This window comes from Xiphias gladius, chromosome 23 (assembly GCF_016859285.1).
Source record: "Xiphias gladius isolate SHS-SW01 ecotype Sanya breed wild chromosome 23, ASM1685928v1, whole genome shotgun sequence".
Classification (NCBI taxonomy): Eukaryota; Metazoa; Chordata; class Actinopteri; order Istiophoriformes; family Xiphiidae; genus Xiphias; species Xiphias gladius.
This window is the reverse complement of record NC_053422.1, coordinates 13501775-13520419: the sequence shown is the minus strand read 5'-3', so window position 1 is coordinate 13520419 and position 18645 is coordinate 13501775. Positions and strand designations below refer to the sequence as shown.

At 41.2% G+C, this 18645-nt stretch overlaps 2 protein-coding genes across 4 annotated transcripts; both read left to right on the top strand.

Moving 5' to 3' along the window:
* Positions 1 to 3891: 3891 nt before the first annotated feature.
* Positions 3892 to 13877, top strand: LOC120785065 (high-affinity choline transporter 1-like). 3 transcript variants are annotated; one of them, XM_040119389.1, is made up of 9 exons: positions 3892 to 3996; positions 7898 to 8210; positions 8817 to 8930; positions 9506 to 9661; positions 10364 to 10452; positions 10874 to 11017; positions 12101 to 12254; positions 12333 to 12550; positions 12640 to 13877. In XM_040119389.1, the coding sequence occupies exons 2-9, from the start codon at positions 8027 to 8029 to the stop codon at positions 13195 to 13197; spliced, it is 1617 nt and encodes a 538-aa protein (XP_039975323.1). In that variant the 5' UTR covers positions 3892 to 3996; positions 7898 to 8026; the 3' UTR covers positions 13198 to 13877. The 3 variants fall into 3 exon arrangements, with proteins under 3 accessions (XP_039975323.1, XP_039975322.1, XP_039975324.1); XM_040119388.1 differs by having other exon boundaries at positions 10304 to 10452; positions 12640 to 13876; XM_040119390.1 differs by lacking the exon at positions 8817 to 8930 and having other exon boundaries at positions 10304 to 10452.
* Positions 13878 to 14596: 719 nt separating this feature from the next.
* ttc9c (tetratricopeptide repeat domain 9C) lies at positions 14597 to 18586 on the top strand. Its single transcript, XM_040119392.1, has 4 exons — positions 14597 to 14730; positions 15423 to 15786; positions 16158 to 16340; positions 18009 to 18586. Exons 2-4 carry the CDS (start codon positions 15426 to 15428, stop codon positions 18164 to 18166), a joined length of 702 nt encoding a protein of 233 aa, XP_039975326.1. The 5' UTR covers positions 14597 to 14730; positions 15423 to 15425; the 3' UTR covers positions 18167 to 18586.
* The last annotated feature ends 59 nt before the right edge of the window (positions 18587 to 18645 follow it).

Below are 18645 nucleotides of genomic sequence, written 5' to 3'. Positions count from 1 at the left end.
GGACGGCAGTGACCGTTACTGCCTCCCGCGGTGAAAGACATGAAGTGCACAGTTTCCGCTTCCAAGGCGCTGCCGGAGCATTGCATCACACACCGCAGCCTTTTTAAAGAGGTAATATGATCATCATTTTGATGAGACAAACGGTATTAAATGCAGCAGGTAAAGCAGAGGCAAGCACGCCGAGGCATTGTACTTTTTAATTATTATGATACGGTGGGTCTGCCATACTTTTATTGTAGGTTAAGAAGCTGAAATGAAACAATTGTCAGGCTGGTGCAAGGTATGAAAGACATTAATTTAGTATTGCAAATGATCAGTGTTTGGCTAATTTGCACTTCTAACAGTGATCTGTTAACTATATATATATATATATATACACACTGCAGCAGAAACTGTGCATATAAATATATATATAATATTATTATTTTGTTTTATAATTTGTCATTATATATTTATATACAAATATATTGCCAATTATGACAGGAGTAAGCCCACACTGACTGTGTAGAGCCTCAGTGTCTCTTTTTAACTGTTATTTCCAGGTATCTTCTACTCTACTACATTTCCCCATGTTTCACCAGGTGGATTTTGGTAATTTATCTAGTTTTCAATTTGCTAAGGAATGTGCACCACTAACGAACAACATCAGCTGGGCCCTGTTTTATTATGTAGTCTTGTGGCTGTGTCTTGTGGAGGGACTCTGTTTAAAAATCTAGTTCTAACCGGTGGGCAATACCACCAAGTTCGGCTCTGATCCAATATCAGGTATTACCAGAATAACCATTATTGATACCAGTTATTTTTTGCTTACATAGTATTTTGTAGGGGAGAGCAGTGTGTCATGACTTATGAGATGAATGCATCAGAGGCTACTGAATACATTTTCATTACCACTGGCCCATTTGCCAAACATTATGCATTACAGTTTACTATTCACTTGTAATTCTCTGCTAATCAGATGCATATTAAAACGCAAGCAAGTTTTTAATGATAAGTAAAAAATGTATATGGTGTGGGACTTCTGAGCTAACAAAACATTTAACCATTTAACAAAACAGCACAGATCAACAACATAGGCAATAAGAACATGCAGAACACAAAACCAGCAGCACACATCATTGAACCACCAATCACAAAAACGATTCCACTTGAGACCAGCACAAAACCGGTATTTTAGCGAATTTGTAGCGGTTCAGCCTGCACTCAGGGGGGGGGGGGGCTCTGTACCTGCAGTCGGAGAGTAGAACCTGAAACTCACTGTGTAGAGTGTGGGTGCTCACATTGTGCATATTTCTAAATAAAGTTGTGTTTGATCAAATGAGCACCTATTGACGTACAGAAAACTTGGGACCAGGTAGCGTTGCAGTGCAGGAGCACTGATCGCTTTTTGGCTCTTTGCAAATTATAGTGAAGCTGCAGTCTAGTACGCTGCGTGCATTGTTACTTGATTGGAATTTGGAGGGATCCGGGGCCCAGCAGCAAATTTTTTGCCTCAGGGACACCAAACAGGGATATCAACTCTAAAGCCCCCAAAAGACACATTTTTCTTTGCTGAGCTCTGTATCTCACATTATGGTCAGCCAAAAAAAGACGACACACATATTTGCTTTGTCCTCATTTTTAATGCGTCTCCCCCCATCGATCAGAAATGGCAAACCAAATCCTTCAGTCGTGGAGAATTAGCTTGACGCAGATGCTGTTTCAAGTAGGCAGACGATAGATTTACTGTACAGTTCTGCCTTTCACCCAGACATAATCACAGGCTTTTCCTGACTGGACAAACACATCAGTTTCAACTGAGCTGTCAACTTTGCTTCAAATTTCCAAACTGGACAAATATAGCAGCTGATCTACAAACAGTGTCCAAACTATCATCATCAAAAAAAAAAAATTGTTCCAAATAAATCTGAGGCAAGATATCAACCCTGCAGTTGCATAATCATGTTTCATTTAATATCCACATTGCCTAATTTTAATATTAATTTTAAATGTCTGGATTTGGAGAGGTGGAGAGTCATATCTCCATTTCAATATTTCAACTCTCAATCAACTCTCAAGTGGATGCTTCACATGTGATTTTTAATCTGGCAGAGTAAGGCAGGCAGTGGAGTGGAAGTAATTTCCACGATTTTCTCATTCAGTCACCCAGTATAAGAAGACTCGTGTCAACAGTTCAAAATACAATTCCGTACTGAAAAGCTCTCCCTGAATGATCACAACATTCAATAATCTCTCTGCTCCAACTTCAGCTTTTCTGTTTTCTGGTCCAATCTCCAAACTACACCCTGGGTTGTGCCCACGGACATGAAACTGTAGATTAAAATGTCATCATTATCATCACCTAAGCCACATTTAACGGCACAAAAAACCAGATTACCCTGCACATTTAGTCAAGAATTAACCCCTCAAACACTAGTTTATTTGCAGTGTATAGGCTACAGACAGGTTTGCACGGATGTATCTGACCTTCCTGTCCATTGTCTGAAAGACTACATATGTGCCACAAATACTGTGCAGGACGTTCCCCTTACTGTCATAAGTTGACGATGGTTAGCTGCCAGATATCCTTAAAAAGTCTTCAGCTTTAAAAATATCAGACCTTGACTTCCATTGAAAAGCGTGGATATTTTAATTTGGCACCACTTTCTGATAAAGCACCATTTATATAGGGTTTATAAACTGGAATGCTTGGCTCATTAATATTTAATAAACCATTTAGTAATGCTTTATAAATCAGTTATAACCAGTTGATAAGCGCAACTTATGGGTGGCCACGTTGTGGAAAATCATCCTCAAGCATGACACTTTTCTGGTCTTTATTCACAACTGCAGACTTGCTATGGTATAAACCTTGCATAGTATTCAACTAGCTGTTGATCTGCATGCAAAACTCAAAATACTGAAAATGTAGAGAAAATAATACAGTAAATGTAAATTGTTTATGGTAAAAGTTGTTTTTATTACATTTTTAAGTTTTAAGTTAGTTTAAGTTCCCACTCTGTTGTTTTAATAAAGACTCTCACAAAGTTTTAGAAAACATTTTGTTGATAAAAACGACTGTGTGTTTCTGTCTAGTAATAATGCAGTTTTAAATGTTGGTACGCCCTTAAGAAATACTTAGGATTTTGTACTTTTTAAAAAGTCATCATGTCTGTTAGTATGACATTAATAGTGTGTCTTGGTTTTCTCAGTTTCTAATAAGCCCTCAGCATCAGTCATGTTCCATTATAAACGTTGATAAATCATGAATAAAAGGTTCTACAATCCACCAAGTCTGCAGGTGTAAATGTCAGTACATTGATTATAGCTGGAACCTTCCCTAGCGGGACATTTGTCGAACACTCCATTGGAGAGGTCTTCCTAATGAAGTACAGAGATAAAAAGACAAGAAAAGTGTTGTGCTGGAGGAGGATTTTCCACGACCTGGCAACCCAGAAGTTGTTCATATCTTATAACTAAGCATTAGTAAATGATTTTGTAACCATTAATTAGAATTTATAAAATCTTTATAAATGGTGCCTTATCAGAAAGTAGTGCCACTATAACTAAATGGCCCTTTCTCAAAACACCTTTCCAGTCCGGTCAAACATTATATTTGTGAACGTTTTTCAGTCGAAATGAAAACATTGTAGGTTACCTTTAAGGACCAATATGACCAATACGCTTGCTCCCGGGAAATAACTAAGAATATCTGATATGCAACAAGAGATCGCTTACAGCTGAGGAGCCTTCAGCCAAATGAAAAAAAACCAAACTGCAAACACTGTCATCTTTTTTTTTCTCCCTTTTTTTCTCCTTCTCCTTTTTTTCTCCACTGGCACAATTTTACGTCCCCCACCCCCACCCCCCCCCACATGAGGTGGGATACCAGTGATGAGCTCACTGACTCCTCCCCCTCTTCGAGGGGGGGATTGGGATTGACAGTAAAACAGGGCAGACGGACGGAGGCAGGCCTGGATGAATCTACCTTCAGCCGACCAGACGCACAGCAGACCAGTAAGTAGGCCTTCCCGGGCGAAGTTCATTCAGTCGTCTCATTGTCTGAAAACCTGTCACACTTACTACAGTACTACAGCCTTGAGGCGTTGGAGTATTTGTGCTACTTTAAACTGACAATACATTTCACAGGCGAATGTTGTACATTTTTACTCCTGTACATCCATTTGACAGCTAACGCTGCTCTGCAGATGAAGATTTGAAAAACCTTTGATGTAAAGATAAAATACAGTGAACTGTTTTGCAGTACATTAAATCACCCATGGCAGTAGTTAGAGAGTCCATGGCTGGATTAACCTCTTAAAGGGCCCCAGGGCCGGAAATCTGTTGCTGGGGCCCTATTGACCTCCACTATACATTGCGATTTCATTCTTTTCCCAGGCACGAAGAAAACCAACCGACACCCTAAAGCAGAAATAAGTAGTGGATTAAGTGATTAGTCTCTGAGTTTTCTGTGATAGTAATCTAAACAGTTTTGAATTTTTTTTGCTGCTGGTCAAACAACAATATTTTAACTTGGACTTCAGGGAACAGTCAACTCACAAAGCTTGGAATTTAAAAAAAAAAAAAAAACACAAAAAAAACATTGTTTTTATTTGTCATTTTTGAAATTCTGCATTATTAGCACGATAAGTAAACCATTACTTGTCGGCTGAATAAGTGGTTTGACAGGCTACTACCTCTTCTTTAGTCCACTCCTGCAGCAGGTTTGCGTCCGGACGCGGCAAGGGCACCTTTTTTTTTTTTTTTTTTGCCGATGCCGAAGACCTCAGGTGAACTCTAAGGCAATGGCGCCGCTGAGCCGCGAGCGCAGCCCGCTGCCAGCGTTTCGGGACGGTTTCCAATCGGCACGCGACAGCCAGCTCGCCGATAAACGTTTTATCGGCAGCGTTGGCACGGGCTCCGACGTCTCTGCGCGGCGGCTTGAGGAACGGCCGCAGAGGCTGCGTCAGCCGCAGCCACTTGTCTCGTCGCCGAGGACGTCGGCTCGTAAAGTGTACGCGACGCATTTCGTTACGCTACTTTTAATGTCGCAACGGCTGCGCTTGCTGGAAACTAGTTTGCCTTTACTCTGCAAATCAGACGCGATTATAGTGAAATCTCGCCTTGATTCTCGTCTATGGTTGAATGCGGTAACACAGTGACCCCTTTTCTCGCCGTAGGGGCCAGGGTGAGATGCCCTCCCACCTTTAACGGGGCTGGTGTCGTAGCCGAGGCTTCGCACGGATTGTGCGGACTTTCTTAACCGCGTTTCAGACACTTGAGTCCCGACGGTCCTGGCAACCACCCGCAGGCGCGCGTGCTCACGCCCGACGTCGGTCGTCCGTGCGGCCGCGGCGACGGACGCATTTGAACGGGTAGAAGTGCGTAGAAGGGCGTTTTTGGCAGCGGTAATGAACATGTCGGGGGCACAGCAGCCTGGTGAGGAGCGAGAGGGAGCCAATGCGGACGGGAGAGGAGAAGCGTGAGACTGGGGACCGGAGTTTATTTAGATGCCACGTCAAATCCGACTCAGCACTTAATGAGGAAATTAGCCAGTGGTCAGTGACCGGGGGGGCACGCCGATATTATCATCGGGCTTCCATTGCTTGTGCTGGCAGGAGAGCGACGGGTGGAGCGGCGTGGGCGTGGGACCGGGCGGACGATCGGCTCCTGATAGTGGGGAATATCTCTGATGTCCGGACCAGTACCGGGCGTTGGGAATTCCTGACCCAGGCCAACTTTCAGAGGCTGTTTACACGCTAGAGCATCAGTAATAATGATGATACTGAGTACTTATACTCGGCCTATGAGATCTTAACTCATTTTGTGTCGAGTTTAAAGTCAGATATCTTAATTTGTAACATAACCATTTGATTTATTTGCAAAATGAGAACTAGTCCGTGCATTTGTTTAGGCCCATCAAGTCCGCGACTTTACTCCAGTATATACTGTGCGTTATGTCAGAATTACATCTGACCTGCCACGAGTTACACTTGAGATGTGCAGTGTATTGTGCACATGAAGCGAGAGGCAGATTTTTTTAGTAGTGTGAACACTCAGCTCATCTCACGACCCAGCCCAGCACATCTGCTTCTGAGGATAGGAAACACATCAACACTCGTCCTGGTGGGAAAGGTTCCCTTAGATACCATTAATCCAAGGTGGAGGGAATCCTCATCACTGAGGCCTTTTCTCTCATATAAGTTAAACATGAAATACGGTAATATGTAAAAAGCACATTTGTGTATCCTTGCATATCAGTCACAGACTAACACGCTCTCCTGTCGGAATCATCTTCTCTGACAGTCAAAAATTGTTCGGACTTCCAGTCTTTTTGAGCTCATCATCCGTGACCGCTGTAATTCTTGGCTGTTTGACCGATGTCCTCCCTGGTTCATTTCTTCAGTGAAGACATCATGTTACACTTTCTGTAACTCAATGAAATGTCTCATTCAGCATTTCTTTCACCAGTCTTTGTGGGAAAAACTGAACCATGTCTCTGGGGTTTACAGATTGCCATCCACTACAGCAGTTGCTGTAAGAAATTGAACCCACTGCGATTTTGACAGGGTTAGACAACAGGTCCTTTGTAAGCACACACACCAAAAAAAAAAAAAAAAAACAAAACAAAAAGAAAAAACCCCAAGTTCCCTTGGAAAAACTACAGGAGCAGCAGTGCTGCACCTGTAGTCGTTTAGGAGAGAGCGTTGCAAAGTGACCCGCACAACATACTGTTGAGAAAGGCTCTGTTCAAGGCAACAACCTGGAAGCTCAAGTTCCACTTTGGATCTATATACCTGAAAAAAATTAATGACATTTCCATCTTGTATACCCTCTTGTTGAATGTTAAACTTTTAATAAATAAAAAAGTTTTTTTTTTCTTAAGTTAAATTTTAGTAGTTGCTTATTGAGTCATAAATATTTAGTCTTATGAAAAATACTTTCCATTTAAAACTAAATTTCAGAGTCCGTGCTCTTGTCCGTGTTGTTGCCGGGAGATTCACTTTGTGGTGTTTTGGCAGCCGATAAATGACGTGGGAGTGCAGCTCCGTGGCCTCCCATAGTATCACGTCCAGTTCTTTTTAAAAGATATGACTTAGTCTGAATCACAGGGAGAAGGCAAACATTTGTTGACCTTGGCGTCCCTGCCAGTCTTACCAGTCCGGACAAGAGAGAGCTGGTAGTCACAACGAATATTTAAGTCTGTACATAAAGGATTACATATGCCTCCCTAATTTATTACATTCATATTTTTGCAGCTGCCTTCTTGAAATCCATTGTGAGGCTGCTGTGGTTAAATAACCCTAAATATGGGTAAACCACATTGGTGATGGATTGGATGTGTGAGAAAAAGACTGAGCATTCAGACTGAAAGCTACATAACTGACACTGAAGTTAAAGTAATGACCAGCTTTATGGTTGTGTCAGATTCTCTAAACATTTCGGATGTTGGTGACCCCAGTGGTAGTATCAGATGAAAGCAGTACATTTCCCTCTGTCTGCATACCAGCTTTAGCTAAGTGAGATAATCATGGGCGCAGCCAGGGCAGATGTATGGGCAGATGTATGGTGTCCTGAGGTGTCAGTCAGTTTCCAGAAGTCCGAAGATGTAATCTCCATCTGCTCTTTCATGCTAATTTAATCTATTTGATCCTGGTATGCCATGTTTTGATTGATAAATTGGCCGGTTGAATGTTTCCCATTCAGTGGAAATTGAATCATAATGAATGAATGAAGGCAAAGTTTTATTATACTATAATTACACATATAATATGTAAGCAATCTATAACAGCATTAGTCTACCAGTAAATCTACAAACTTCTAATACATTGTAAAGTATAAAAACAGTGCAATGAAAATAAAGCTATTACTCTATGTAAAAATAGACCTGCTTCATGTAAATTCTTTCTCTCTTCAGCTGGTTGTATTGGTGATGAGCTAACCGTCTTCAGAATCTGGTCAAGCTTGTTTTAACCCACAGTCGAAGGCTTTAAAGAGGCGGGTGAGCCACGGTCTGCCATCCTTTCAGTCAGTCAATCATTGCAAGATGAGCCTCAACGTCCCGGGACTGGTGGTGACGGTGCTCTTCTACCTGATGGTGCTGGGCACCGGCATCTGGGCCTCCATGAAGTCCAAGAGGGCGCAGAGAGACAGCCAGGCTGACCGGACAGAGGCTACTCTGCTGGGAAACAGAGGGATCCGCCTGGTGGTGGGAGTCTTCACCATGACAGGTGAGTGTGCAGACACACACTGGTGTGCGGGAGGGAAAACAGCTGAAACACACTAAAATGAGAGAAATTAGATTTCTAGCTAACTTAAAATTTCAATTAAAGCTATCTTCGCAATTAGCCGCATTTTGGCAGCCTTAAATTGCGCTGTCATTCAAGTTAAAGTTTATTTACATAGCTCGTACAGTCTATAATGTCTCATTAAATTTTTAAACGTCCCGTTGTAGCGTTTACGCAATATATATATATTTTTTTGCTAATCATCTATTAGGTACTTTTCAATGCTAACTTCAGCTACAATAACATTACAAGGTTACTCCTTATATATCTAGTATTTGCCAAATGTGGACATGTGTGCAGTTAGCAACCAAGATTACTTTAGCAGCTATAAAGTTTACCTCGAGTTATAGCAGCTAACTTGGTTAGCAACTTAGCACGGTGCCGCCTAGAGCACTCAGGTTAACCGTTAAAGGTGGGGCGTGCATGGTGTCTTCTGGTTCTTAGTCGGATCCACACCTCCCCCAAAGTGACTAAGGTTTACGTGTGTCTGTGTGTGTGTGTGTGTGTGTGTGTGTGTGTGTGTGTGTGTGTCTCGTGTGATTCCTGCAGCTACATTTGTTGGAGGAGGCTTCATCATTGGCCTGACAGAGGCAGTGTACACTCCGACCATGGGTCTGACCTGGGCTGTCATGCCAGTAACAGCAGCCATGTCTTTCATTGTGGGTAAGCCTGTTTTTCAGGCATCATGTTCATGATTTCATAAGCCTGGAAAGACATATCTGCTACATGTACTAATGAGTTGCACGGTCTGTCTTGTCAGACAGGAAAGACATGTACCTGTGCCCTTCAGTACAAAATAATTAATATTTACATTTGCATAAGCTGACATTTCAAATGTACATTAAAGTCCACTGATTTTACACGTCAGTGTCTGTTTACAGGTCTTGGGGAGCACTACTGCATCTATGAAAAAAGTTGTATAAAGCCTTTTGTGGCTCCAAGCAGCATAACACACCCAAATCTCTGACTGAATTGTTTGTGGGCAAGTTGCATCGTGGGTAATGTCGGTACCCAGGAAGAAGAATGCATGGAATAAAACGATGAATTCTCCTGTTTTACTGCATCAATTTTGAGCATTTTTTTAAACTGTCCATCATGAATCTGACAATGTTATAGGACTGCAATGCTAAATCGGTGGAAACAGACTCTTTTAAACAGAAAAAATGCAGGGAAACATGCAGTAGCACTCCCATGCGGGGACATAAATCTATCTCCCTTTTTGTAATTCAATTATTAAGGTGGACTTTTCTTCGCCAAGGAGATGAGAGACAGAGAATATGTGACAATGATGGATCCGTTCCAGATCAAGTATGGAAACTTAATAAGTGGAGTTCTGTCTGTGGCACTGATTATATCTGATATAATCTGGGTGACAGGAACTCTTATCGGCTTAGGTAAGTGACACTGGTGTCAGTTTTCTCTAAAAGTCCCTTTTTTTTGCAATAACACAAGGGTTTTACTTCCTACCATTGTTTACTTATTGCACTGTAATGAACTTACTGTATATGATCTCCAGGAAATTTTTATTCTTTTGATTTGAAACGTGATGAAACCCACGTGCAACTCATTGCCACCGTAATGATTCAAAAAAATCAGCAGGTGAAAGGCTGAAACATATTTAACTTCTTTCAAAGTTCCTGGATTTAAAAAACTAATGCATTGAACTTATCACCTGTCAACCTGTCAAATATATTATTGTGACAGGAGACTCGTCAGCTGTAACTCTCTGTGTGTAAATATAAACCTGATCCCCTCAGTTCATCCTGCAAGTCAGAAAATAAAAGCTTTTTGACTTAAATGAAAAGTGGCCTTCTGTGAATGGTTTTGTGTTTCAAGGATTTTACATGTCACTTTTGTATATCAAAACTCAGTTTTGAATATTGGATAGAAACTATCAAATGATCTGTCAACATCCTACTGATGTGCGCGGCAGGTATTGTGCAAAACTGAATGAGCTGATATTCAAAAAACTTTTTTTTATATTTGTGTGTGCATTAATATAAATCTGAATGTATGTATTCATGTTACTTTTGAAGGTGCAACCATGAGTGTGATCCTGGATTTTCCCTATGCTCTTTGCATTTGGATCTCTGCAGCAGTAGCCATCGTCTACACACTGCTGGGAGGCCTCTACTCCGTAGCCTACACAGACATCATACAGCTAACTCTCATATTCTTCAGTCTGGTGTGTTCCTTTCTTTTTTTCCTGATCAAAGTATTTTTATGATATGACAAGGATTGCAGACAGGAAACCATTAATATCATTTACCACATACAAAGAATAATAATAATAGCCTCTCCCACCCCTCAACATGTGGAATAATATAGATCACATGTAGAGAGGTCGAGATCTCTTTTAAATTCAGCCAATTTGGCTTAGGACCAGTAAAGATGATGAACAATTTTATCTTATCTCTTTCTATATCTTATGAAACGCTTATGGTTCCTTCCAGGCATCCTGCCAAGCTTCTAATACCTCTGTTCATCACACCAGCCTACCAATATGGATAGTCTGAAACTGAACGAATATCACACTACCTTATTTTATCAAGTAAATATGCACATATTAAAAAGATCATGTCAGTAGTTCCTTGTCGTTTCTGCAGTGGCTCTCGGTCCCCTTCATCTTGACGAGCCCCCATTCAGTTGACATCACCAAGACCGCTTTCAACTTTACCTACCAGGCCCCCTGGATTGGGGAAGTGAAAAAAGAAAGAGCATGGAGGTGGATTGATAATTTTCTAATATTGGTAAGGACTGCATTTAGTAATTTTGTACATTTTTTGACTTTATCTCCACATTAAATCATACAGTTTGTTTGCTGTGTGAATAAGCCTTGTTTGCAGACACTGTTACATGTCTCAGTTGGAAAAGCAGGAGGGAAAATATTAAACTCATTGATTGCTGAATTCTGTTTAGCTGCTTCAGTTTCATGGTATTGTTCATGCTGGCTGACTGTCACACTGTCATGGCTTGAATAAAACTGTCACACTTGAATAGAACAGAGGCTTCATAAAATTAATTAGAAAAACGTGCCTCTTACTGTAACAAGCCAAACTATCTGTAGTGAAATGGCCCATCAGAGGATGCATAAGAAAACTTTATCCTTGGGCATCCTGGTAAAATTTTTCAAAAACTTAGCAGCACCCAGTAGTTAAACTGGTATATTACTTTTTGTCACCGTGTGCATAATCTCTTATTTGTTGTTATTTGTGTGTATGTTATGTTGGCATATATTTCGTGCTGTTACTTTGTACTGGGGGTTTACCGACACTTTCTCGCTAGGTTTACAGACTTGTCAGACCCCTTTAGCGACTTTTCTTCACAGAAGCACCTACCGACTTTTTTGGCAAGCCTTGGCTATTTTCCGTAGAAGTGAGTCGTCAGTATTGCCCCGCAAGCACGAGGTCAGGGTTTCCCTTTGCAGGCACACCGCTCTATGCCTCTCATTCAATTGACCGCATGGCAGCTGACAAAGATGTGAATAAGCTTCTAACTTTCTCTCTGAGTGATCATTTTACAAGTAAATAAAGCTGAAATCACAGCACAGCCGTTGTCTTTAACTTGTGTGTCTGGTGATTTTGTGAGACGGCGTCGCAGTTATAAAATCAGGATTTTAGCAGAGCAGATCAGCGGACAACACAAACAGAAAAACATATAAATGAGAACACTTTTATTGGGAACTCACCTGTATTAAATTATTGTATATGTGAGCAAAGACAGTAGGGGAGAAGCAAATAGATAAAGGGCGGTCCAGCCATACAGTAGGTTTTGACCTAGTCTTGTTCCATGCTGTACCAATATATTCCATACTGTATAATAATTTTTCTAAGGCTTTAGGTAACCTGGGATATCAGGACTTCCACCAGAGGACACTGTCAGCTTCCTCATCAGCCACCGCCAGGCTCACCTGCTTTCTTGCAGCTCCCCTCATCTTCATACTTGGAATCCCGCCTGTGTTGATTGGAGCAGTCGCAGCATCCACAGGTACAGCAATAGAGTCAAATTGAATAAAAGTGTGAACCTATGTTAATTGATTTTTGCATTTTTATGTTTTGGTGTCAGACTGGAATATGACCTCATATGGCTCCCTGTCCCCATACGAGCGAGGAGAGGCCGGCCAGGTTCTGCCCATTGCTCTGCAGCACCTCACCCCAAACTACATCTCCATTATTGGTATTGGAGCTATAGCTGCTGCCGTTATGTCATCAGCAGACTCAGCTTTACTGTCCGCTGCCTCCATCTTCACATCCAACATCTACAAGAACATCCTGAGGACCAAGGTAAGAGGATACCTCAGAGGAAGATTAGACTTGGTTATTTCTTTTCTGTTTCTGCTTCCAGCCTTTTTTTTTTTTATCCTCTCCCGCAGGCATCAGATAGGGAGCTCCAGTGGGTGATCCGTATCACTGTGGTGTTGGTGGGCTTGGCCGGCACATCGCTCACCTTCCTGCACAACAGCATCATGGTTTTCTGGATCCTGGGCTCAGGCATAACTTACACCATCATGTTCCCTCAACTCATCTGCGTCCTCTTCTCAAACATCTCCAATGGCTACGGCTCCATCATGGGCTTGCTAGTTGTGGTGTTGATGAGAGTGCTGAGTGGCGAGCCTTCGATAGGATTGCCAGTTGTTCTCCACTTCCCAGGTTGCACTCTTGAGGATGGCGTGTATGTCCAGCACTCTCCTGTTATGACTATTTGCTCGTTGTCAAATATCTTTGCCACTTTGTTATTCTCCTACCTGGCTTCACTGCTCTTCAACAAAGGTCTGATTTCCGAAAGGTGGGATGTATTCAAAGTGAAAACCCACAAACCGCCACAGAAACTAATGTTAATGAGCAGTGGCACCACCAAACCAGATGAGGAGGAGAAACCTGAAGTTCAAAATGAGACTGAGTTCATGCTGACCACAAAACAACAGGACTGAAAGAGAAATGATTTAAAGGAATGCAAACATGTTTTTTTTATAAAGCTACTGTAAATGATCATGTTTCTATTTTTATACCAAATACTTAATCTTTATTAAATGATAATCTTTGCCACGGGATTATGTAAGAATGCATCACTCGCAACAAGTGCATGTGTTAATGAATTAGTAATAATTACATTGGTGTATTAATTGAATTATATTTTTTGGGGGTTTGATTAATAGAGCCTGATGGCTTTTGTAACTGGTGCATAATAACGACGTCATTTTATGTGTAACTATCAAACAGTACAAGCCCAAAAAGGCCGGGAGGTAAATAAATGAAAATGTAAAACTTTGTGTAAATGTGCAGGATGAATGGATGAGTGGAAATGCAGGATAAATCTATAGACCTACGCCTCCCTCCCTTATGTTGTGACATTTATGCCCTGGGCCTGTTATGGTCAGTATGGAAGTAGTGGTACTGCAGGTATTTACCCAATTGTAACCATTAGTTTTTACAGCATACATTGTACGACTTTTAACATGTTACTGATAGAAGGTACTTACATTATAGGTGTGTTTTATTGATCAAAACACCCATCCGGTGACAGAAATACAACATGAAACACAGATAGAAAAATAAATTAGTATTAAGTTTGTTGTATTATGTTTTGATATTTAGGCCTTTGTTTGATTTGATGCTGAATACAGTGCATAAGTTCTTATATAGGCATGCATTTGAAAGTTTAGTCGGTCAGGATTTACTTTATGAAATAAGGTGGGTGCACACAAGAATAAGGAAACAAGGCGCCAAGGTCATATTCATTTGGGTTCCAGCTCATGCAGGCATTATAGGTAATGAAAGAGCGGACAAACTAGCCAGACAAGCTGTTAAAAATAAGAAAACATAGACACAAGCATTACTCTCTGAAAATCAGAGGGAAAGAATGGCAGCAGGAGCAGTGGGATCGAAGACATTTGCATTCCACTCAAATTAGAGTTGGTATCGTGAGAAGTAGAAAAGAGACAATCATGAGTAGGTTAGCGATAGCACACAATAATCTGAACAGTACACTTGACATTGTAGGGAAGCATACAACTGTTTTTTTTGTTACGTTTGCGAGGTATCAGAAACTAAGGAATGTTTTTTTTTACTTGCAGGAAATATGTAGCAGAGAGAAAGGAAGTGATGGAAGAAATGGCAAGATTAGGGCCGACAAGAGTGAAGAGCATACTGGAGTGTGGTGGTAAGGGACAAGGCAGAAGATGCTTGGTCAGCTTCCTACTGAGAACAGGATTGTTGAAGGACAGTCTGACACACTTGGCGCTATGGGAGTTAAAAAAAAACTCCAGAAGATGTCAGTAGCGCAACCTTTAGGATGAAACCTGACGTTAAAATCCAAAGAAGAAGAAGATGACGACGACGAAGAAGAAGAAGAAGAAGAAGAAGAAAAAAAACAACAAGGAAGCGACCAACAGCAGTAGAATGGTTGTCCACGGGGAGAAGTAATAGTTAGCTGTCGGTTGATTATCTTCCTGGTAGTTTGTAAGGTGAGATGATGCATAACACTTTAGCCATCACATTTTAATTTGCCAGGCTGTTAAACTGTGTGGACATTATAAACTGAACTGAACGAACGTTAGCTAGTGTGAGTGAGGTAAGTGAAGATAGCTTGATAGCCCCGTTAGCTCGGTTAGCTGTAGCCACAAAGCGTTAACGGGCTCCTGTACAGAGTGTTGTTAAAATCCGGTAAATGTTGATGAAGGATAATTGCCCATCATCCACCATCCTCGGCGTAACCCTAAGCATTACGGACTGGGATGGAGTGACCCCACGTCTTTCCCAACTAATTCGGGGTAGTTACCGATAGTGCAACGTATTGACATCACTCAATCATTTGTAAGGTATCATAAGGCTCAATAACAGTATTTTTGGGCTTGTGCAGATTATGACTATATTGTCCTGGATGGTTTATGATATCAGTTTTGTAATGACTGACTACGGAACGGTATATGATCTGGAAAGTGGAAACTGCTATCAGAGGCAATGAAGTACTCCTTGTGGACAGTTAAATCAGTTGAGTGTCTGTTTAACAAGCGTGGTATTGGTATCAATTTAGTATGTTAGGTGAGTGAGGCACTAAATGTACAGCAGGAGCTTGAAATGATGTCTGTGTATGTATGTAAAGCTCTTTATTGGCTTCATAAAACATTTATTCATGTTAAGTTTGTCATTTTACCAGCTCATGAGCTCCGCTGCAGAAATGGAGGCTGCGGGAAGGGAGGAGAGGCCAGATGTGCAGGGGGCAGCGGCGGCAGCAGCCGCAGAACCAGGCGTTTCTGGACACCGACAGACTTCCACAAAGCCGGTTTGGTCTTTGCTAGAGGAAGCAGCACAAATGAAAACGGAAGGAAATGCTTTCTACAGGGAGAAGAACATTCGCTCAGCCATTGGCCGTTATCACCGTGCTCTGCTGATCCTCCGAGGCCTCGACGCTGATGTGATGACTTCAATCAAAGGGTTTGGACCTGAGAGACCTGCTCTCACACCTGAACAGGAGGCTTCACTGAGAAACACACAAGTGGACTGCTATAACAACTTGGCTGGTAGATAAAACATCACAACCATGCAAATTGCAAAGTGCACTAGAATATCCAGCTCAAGTGGAAATACTGTTAATTGACTTAAATACATCTCTTGTTCCGTTAAAAACTATTCAAGTAGTAGCTCTTCAAAAAACTATTCAGTTAAGCAGTTTCCTGTAGTCACTAGTTTTATATGGAGTCCTTAGCAAAATCATTTCACTGTGAACATGCCCAACCAACAATCCCTCTGTAGTTTTGGGCAGCTCCAAGGACGTGCCATCCTTCATAAGGCATCTTTTTCACTGATTGCCTTACAATAGAAATTGGCAGCCAAATACAGTAAGTATAGTATTTTATAATATATATGTACATACAGTATCTATTTCTTTCAGCCTGTTTGCTGCAGAGACAGAGTGTTGACTATGCTCGTGTGCGGGAGTACAGCCTGCGGGTGCTGAAGTGGCGACCAGGCGATGTCAAGGCACTGTACAGGGCAGGAGTAGCTGCTCTGGAGATGGGAGATGCACAGACTTCCAAACAGTACCTCATCCAGGCCTGCAGAGAGCAGCCTAATGGTAAGAAAAGAGCCAGTTCATCAGGATCATCCAAAGGAGGCTTGGGTTATTTTCTGTATTAATAGTCATTTATTTTGATATTTCTGTATTTCTCACTGGCCATGTAGCGAAAGCAGGACAAACAGTATGCATTCAGCCACAGTACTGTTGTGCACTAGAAGTGTTTTGGCAGCACACAAAGTCCAATACAGAATGAGTGTAGCTATATGAGTCATTAAGGCCCTGTTCGTACCTGACATTAACATGCGTCTTGGGGATGCAATAACTAAGTATTTAAGCATTGAGATCTCATCGCTCAGACCGCATTCAGAGGTGAGCTGGGCTGCATACGCCACATTCTTTTAGCAGTGTGTAATCCAATATGGCCCAAGCAAAATTGAAGGACCGCCTACTCAACTGATTTCCTCTGTGTAAGTGGATGAAGTATTTACTCATTCGCAAACAAATACAAGTCATACAAATCATTAAAGCTGGCTTTGTCCACAACGTCTGGAAATTTCGAAAAGCCCATAGAGATATATTGTGAGTGCGTCAAACATCTTGGGCAATTTGGTTTGCCTGGAACACGCCAACAAATAGACCCCTTCTGTATTGTTTTGATTTCTTCTTCGGAAATGATGTACGTTTTTATTTGCATATAGAGCGCGCGGAAGTGAGATCTGATCAGAAGCGGTTACTCGAGACGCATGTGGAGAAGCATTTTAATGCCAGGTATGAACAGGACTTTAGAGGAAAACAGACTTGAGACATGCGAGCTGCTCCATGGCCTGTATAGACAGCTATGTCGACAGATGTTCATGAGACGGACACCAAAAATGTGGTTGTGAAGTGTCCAGTGTAGACAGCCAAACCATTTTAGAAGGATATTTGTCTCCAGTGAGTATTTAGTCTCTATTGGTTGTTATTTGTGAAAACTGACTGCCTTCAGTAAAATTACTGTATACAGACTGTTACTAATGATCCTGATTTAGTTTTATATTTAATATCACTTAATATAGCAAATTACCCTAAGAGGGAAAAAAAAGTTGTTTTTTTTTTGTAATGACATCCACCAACTAACGGAGCATGATATCTTTATTGAACTTAAAGAAATTGTCGTTTGACATTTTTGGGAAATATGCTTATATGCTTTTTTGCCAAAACTTAGATGAGAGGTGCGATACCACTCTCTTCTTAGTGTCTGTTAAATAGCTACAGCCAGTTAGCTTAGCATAAAGACGTGAAACAGCTAACCTGGCTCTATCCAAAGTAACAAAATCTTCCTATCACCTGTAAAGCTCATTAACGAGTTATCGCCGTCAGCAATTAATCAAATGAGATGCAACTTAAATTGTCCGTATTAAAGGTCTTTCAGATAAAATGATTGACACTCTGCAAATTCAGAGCTCACAAAGACCAAATTGCACTCTGTATTTTTATTTCATGGACTAATTTATCACAATCAGTTTGTTAATTTTCTTTTCATTTTGGCAAGACCAAGTATGTGACATTTTGCACTTCATGCAGTTATCTAAAGGACAGTTGGCTCTGTCAAATAATTGCTGGACAAGTCAAATCCATACATGTAAGACCTCTAGCATACTGTAGGTATTGCAGATTCTCTCTCAGCCTTCTCCTACATATTTGAAATATACCTTCCCAGAACAAAACTTCATTTTTCTGTTGCAGATGCAAATGTGAGGAAGCACCTGCAAAGGGCTGAGGAAAAACTGAATCGGGAGTTGCAAAAAGAGAAGGCCATGTATCGAGGCATGTTTTCCTCCGGCCTGAAGAGCAGCTCCGGAGAAGGGATTAACCAAATCAACAGAGCTGGTGAGGGAGTTTAGCATGCCAGCTCACCCTGCCAAATAAACCTGAGAGAGACTGTGTTAAGCTGATCACAACCAACTGAAGAATTATCACACGTCCTGAATCCCTAAGGTTACTGTGTCTCCTTTAGACATTTATGAGGTGAGCTGAGAAAAGTAACGATTGTACAATATACAAAATACTAGAACGCAGTGAGTAGGAAAGTAAAGGTGTCGTTGCTGAAAATAGAACGAGCACAGGAATGTTAGTTTCCTAGCAACATGGAAACAGAGCTGCTTTTTAGCCCAAAAGAGCAAGAGTTTGGATATTTCACAAAACTGTGAGACCCTTCATGCACTACTCAAAGTTCTGATAATGCCTGCATGATTGCAGTTGTCTGGTCAGTGATGTGGATGTTGATTTTGTGAGTTTTCAAGTAAAATATTTTTTTAAATGTCCAAGGTCTGACATCTTTTTAAGAAACATCATATAATGCAAGTATCTCAAGGAACAGGAC